At 43.3% G+C, this 6000-nt stretch overlaps 1 protein-coding gene across 1 annotated transcript in view; it reads right to left on the bottom strand.

The window, feature by feature from the left end:
* The window catches only part of LOC111960905 (calcium/calmodulin-dependent protein kinase type II subunit beta-like), a 74154-nt gene that overhangs the window by 25415 nt on the left and 42739 nt on the right, over positions 1-6000 (bottom strand). The window contains exon 12 of the mRNA XM_070439553.1: positions 3529-3563. Within this exon, the coding sequence (XP_070295654.1) occupies positions 3529-3563 (35 nt within the window). The remainder of the gene's footprint in view (positions 1-3528; positions 3564-6000) is intronic.

Genomic DNA, 6000 nt, shown 5'->3' with positions numbered 1-6000 from the left:
GGCTGACCATACTTTCCAGGCGGGCTGACCGTACTTATCCTTGCGGGCTGACCGTACTTATCCTGCGGGGCTTTGACGTACTGTTATCCTGTGGGGCTGACCGTATCTTATCCTGCGGGCTGGACCGTACTTGATCCTGCAGAGCTGACCGTACTTATCCTTGCGGGCTGAACCGTACTTTATCCTGCGGGGCTTGACCGTACTTATCCCGCGGGCTGACCGTACTTGTCCTGCAGAGCTGACCGTACTTATCCTGCAAGGTTGTAAGGCAGCAGTATAAGTCTTGGGTCTATGCATGTAGGCTTGCGAGCTGGAGTGCACATGAAGTTTCAGGTGTCCAAGAAGCACTTGATACTTATTACCGCTCATTCAGGTGTCTGTGATTGTTCATCATGTCGTCCAGGGCAATTTTTAGGAGGGCGAAGTCACTCTCTTGCCGTCTCGAAATGGGGCAACGATGGCTTTGAGATGATGAGGCAATCAGCTGTTACTTGCCAAGTGGCAAAGCAGAGGGCAGGACAGGGTGCAATCTGTTTGAGGAGCAGGGTATGTGCTGCTGGATTGGGATAGGGCACGCCTAAACCCGGAGAGAAGTAGATGTTCTCCTGGAACTGGGTTAACGCGGAGGAGAGTAGGATGCTACTGGAACTGGGTTAAAACCCGGAGGTACTGAGCTTCTTCCTGTCGACACTGAGCTTCTTCCTGTCGACACTGAGCTTCTTCCTGTTGCCCGCTGAGCCTCTCTGGCTTTGGCTGCTAGGCGTTGACACACTACGTAAACATTGTGATCTTCCTGTATTTGACAATGTAGCTCAGCAATCTTCATGAGCTTCATTCTTTCCTCCAACATAGCTGCTTGGAAATGAGAAAGGGCTGGGAAGCGGCTCACCAACGAGCGGGCGCTATATCTGGAACAGGATACACTCCTTTCTGATAGGATGTCCGCTCAATTACTCCATGGTCCTGGTCAGAGGAGTGGCTGCGTTGTGGACAGGCGTTGTTCTTGGTGAGGGATTGCATAGTCGGCCAGGTGAGCTGGGGGATGTCTCTCTCTGGGAAGACGGGGCTGTTGATTGATGGTTGCTCAAAAGAACAAGATTTCAGGGGTTGGAACCCCCTTGTTTGTTATGTCATATTAGATCAAATAGAATTTATCCAATTAGAATACTTTTTTATTGCATCATAGTCAGTTAGATTACATAATTTACATTGCAAATGTAAATAAATAAATAAAACATAAATCATGTAAAAAACCTATTTAGCTTAAACATAAATAGCCAATAACCTGTTAAAAACAACMATTTGTACAGCAGGACTCCCCAGTTCAGCTTTCCATTTCAGTTTCATAGATTTATTTTTGTTAAAWTTACATTGTTGATTATATTTCCAGTTTCCAATAAAATAGTAGACTGACAGTGTAATCAGTTTCTACACATTGTTTTGTCTTCTGTGTTGGACTACATCCATCATCATGTTATATATCAYCCTCGGCCTATGACTGCAGTCATACAGCTTAACCACTGTGTGTGTGTGTATATACATAGGTTTTTGCAGGTACCCCAGGCTACCTATCTCCAGAGGTACTGAGGAAGGAGGCTTATGGTAAACCTGTAGACATCTGGGCTTGTGGTGAGTATAGAGCACTACAGTAACACTATATTATATTATATATATATCTGTCTCATCCCTTTCTCCATCTCTCATCAGTATCTCCTCCCTTTCTCTCACCACTCAACACATGTGTGTGTGTGTGTGTGTGTGTGTGCTTGTGTTTTGAACCAAAATAGCTCCAGTGTTGTTTGCAAAGTGCAGACAGGAGAGGAACAGAGAGTTGGCAACTATTGAGAATAAGAGAGAGAACAGAGAAGAGAGAGAGAGGCTGAGAGAGAGAGAGAGAGAGAGAACGAGAGAGAGAGAGAGAGAGAGAGAGAGAGAGAGAGAGAGAGAGGTAGAGAGAGAGAGAGAGAGAAGGGGGAGCGTGGAGGGTTGTGCAGAGTGAGATTACGTAACGACAGATTAATCATGTGGAGAGAAATAATCTGAGATTAGCACCGTGCCAGCCAGAGAGAGAAAAGGGATGGACGATGGGAGGAGGTACAGAAAGGGAAAGATGAAAGGAGGAGAAATAGAGGGAGGAAGATGGAGAGATGAAAACCTCTGTTAGGCATAAACAACCAAATCTTACCATAAACATACCAAACTTACCATAAACAACCAAACCTTACTAAAACAACCAAATCCCTACTATAAACAACCAAACCCTACCATAAACAACCAAACCTTACCATAAACAACAAACCTTACCTATAACAACCAAACCCTACTATAAATTCAAACCAACCTTCATAAACAATCAAACCTTACTACAAAACAACCAAACCTTTCTATAAACAATCAAATGTTACCATAAACAACCAAACCTTACCATTAAACAACCAAATCTTACCTAAACAACCAAACCTTACTATAAACAACAAACTTACCATAAACAACCAAACCTTACCAACAACCAAACCTTCCATAAACAACCAAACCTTACCATAAACAACCAAACCTTACTATAAACAACCCAAACCTTTCTATAAACAATCAACCTTACTACAAACATACCAAACCTTTCTATATAAACAATCAAATGTTACCATAAACAACCAACCTTACCATAAACACCAAACCTTACTATAAACAATCACATTTACCATAACAACCAACCTCTACCATAAAACCAAACCTTACTATAAACATCACATTGACCATAAAACCAACTTACCATATAACAACCAAACCTACCAATAAACAAACCTTACATTAAACAACCAAATCTACCATAAATGACTATTGGAGTCTACTTGTACACATCCATTGCTGTCCTGAGGTTGACCATAGAGGTCTACTAGAACAGCGTTGCTATATCATGTGGGTTTGTCTGCTGACAGTACACATGATAGAACATATATTTACATTATCTAAGTAACTGAGCTACAATGCATCAGACTACGCTGGACAGTCAGACTAATAGCTACACACACACACACACACTACACAGACAGCACGCAGTGTACACAACGAGAATAATAAACACGCACTCACACGCCAAACAGCATGCCCACAAAACACAACACAACACGACACCATACAACACCACATAACACTGCCAATTGGTGAGGTGGAGAGAAGAATAGAGAGAAGTAGATGAGAAGGAGAGGAGAAGAGAGATGAGAGGAGAGATGAGAAGAGAAGAAGATGGAGAGATGAAGAGAAAGAGATGAGAAGAGAAAGAGAAGAAGAGGAGGAGAAGAGAGATGAGAAGAAGAGAGAAGAGAAGAGAGAAGAGAGATGAGAAAGAGAGGATGAGAAGAGAAGATATGAGAAGAGAAGAGGAGAGAAGAGAGAGGAGAGAGAGATGAGAGAGAGATGAGAAGAGAGAAGAGAGATGAGAAGAGAGAGAGAGAAGAGAGATGAGAAGAGTAGAGAGAGGAGAAGAGAAGAGAGATGAGAGGGGAGGATACACGTGTTAAGTGTTCTTACCTTGACGTCAGCCTTCTTGTTGAGGAGACTCTTGGCTGCCAAGGAAATTGAGAAGACACTCTCAGAGGGTAGATAGTCATCATACACACTCTATTGCTAAAACACACCTCACACACACACGCACAAGTGTCGACACCTAGCTAACCCCAAGCTAGCTAACACACACACTAACTAACTAAACCCTCTCTCACGCACACAGAACTCTCGAAAGCGAACACACTGAAACGCCAAACTCTAAACAGTGCCAACACACCCACTAAAGCTCATACACACAAATACTGTAAACCCTTACAAACGAGCACACTCTAAAACTTTTAGAATCGCACACACACAACGATTCTCACTGTGACAACAGTGATCTACTTCGTACTGTAACTATCTCTCATACCCACCCCACCCCACACACAACACACACACACAACACACGCGCACACACATCACACACACATCACAAAAACCTCTATCCAACTGACACTCATTAACCTGAACCACTGCCCAAAAGCAAGGGATCAGCACAGCCACAGGGATAGCACACACACACACACACACACACCACACACACACACACACACACACAACACACACACACACACACACACACACACACACACACACACCAACACCACACACACACACACACAACACACACACAACACACACACACACACACACAACACACACACACAGGGGATGAGAGGTGAAAGTGTAGTGAATATGAAATGGAGAAGCAGTGTTATAATAATGGTTTTGTTCATCTCTGAGGCAGGTGGATTCATTCAGATTAATATTAGGGGATTCCTCACCAGGACAAATAATACCAGAATATAATTCAGTATGGAGAGCCATGCAAATGATGAACAAGAACACATTACAATATAAAGTGATCAAACACGCACACACTCATAAATGCTTGCAGGAAGGTTTATGAATTTCTGTATTCTGTATTAATAACCAGAGTGAAAGTGAGAGAGCGTGAGAGAGTGAGAGAGAGAGAGAGATAGAGAGGTGAGAACAACGGAAGCTCTGGTGCTGACACTGATTAATCACCATAGCAACACAGAACTTTTGAGTGGGAGGAGATCCTCAGCTTGGCCTGGAAGAGTCTGAACACAGAAAAATACTCTATCTATCTCTTTGTCTCTCCACAGCTTGTATCTCACACACATTCAAAGACACCTCACACACACCTCATCACACTGCTCATGAGGGACAAAACACAGGCAGAAAATGTTAAACAAAAAGGACTCCAGCCAAAGATACAAAAGACTAAAGCATGTTAGAGGAGGGAGGGAGGAAGGAGGGTAGAATAGACATGCCATGTATGTCTGCTTCATTCATAGATGGGGGAGAGGAGGATAAAGATAGGAGAGAGGGAAGGTGAGGGGGGGAGGGAGGATAGAGAGTGGGACATGAAGGAAGGACAAAAGGAGTGCAAAAGGAAAGGATGAGGAAGGAAGTGCCGAGGAGAGGAGATAAGAAGAAGAGAGGAGAAGACAGTATAATTGTGTAATAGGAGGAGGTATAGAAGAAGATACCTTGCCCACTATCCAGCAGCAGTTGCAGGAACAGTAGTGATTGACGCAGGAGATGTAGACTGTCTACGACTCACAAGAGAGAGAGAGAGAGAGAGAGAGAGAGAAGAGAGAGAGAGAGAGAGAGAGAGAGAGAGAGAAGACAGAGAGAGAGAAAGACAGAGAGAAAGACAGAGAGCAAGTGAAAGCAAAGGACAGAAATTGGAAGGAGTGAGGAAGAGAAGAGAGGAGAGTGTCAGCGTGTCAGTGTGAAGAGATGGCCTAGATTGAAGTCATATTACCCAAGTCCCAGTTAAGTTTCATCAAAGTGAGTCAAGGGCAAAAACATTTCAACATTAAACAAATCTATGGGATGACGTTGATCAAAGTGTAAAAAGTCATCAACGTCTATCAACGTTCATCAACGTCATCAACGTGGGAATTTTAGATTCTTTCACCCAACTTTTAAACGTAAATCCAATGAAATGGTGACATCTGTTTCCATTGAAAGTCTCTCACCCCTCTTACCTTGGTCGGCAGACACAGTGTTAGTCCAGAGGAACAGGAACATGTTTATATCCATGCAGCTACCATTGTAATCAAACTTAGTAAAGTCCTTCATAATGGGAGACTAAACTTTTCACCAGATCAGTTTGTGATAATGACAACATCTCATGACATTTTTTTTTTTTGTTTGTGCTTGTGAGAGAGAGAGAGAGAGAGAGAGACGAGAGAGAGAGAGATAGAAGAAGAGAGAGAGAGAGAAGGAGACGAGAGGGATGAGAGAATGATGTGGGAGATGAGATGAGAGATGTCAGAGTTTCGTACTGAGAGAGAGAGAGAGAGAGCAGATGTAGTCATAGGTGCAGTGTGTGTCTGGATAAATTGTGGGGTCGTGTGTGTTGATGTGTTTTGTGTGCACACGTGTTTGTCTGTGGCGTGCATGCATGCGTGTGTGTGC

This window comes from Salvelinus sp. IW2-2015, linkage group LG4q.1:29 (genome assembly GCF_002910315.2).
Source record: "Salvelinus sp. IW2-2015 linkage group LG4q.1:29, ASM291031v2, whole genome shotgun sequence".
Taxonomy (NCBI): domain Eukaryota; kingdom Metazoa; phylum Chordata; class Actinopteri; order Salmoniformes; family Salmonidae; genus Salvelinus; species Salvelinus sp. IW2-2015.
This window is presented reverse-complemented; position numbering and strand designations above follow the sequence as displayed.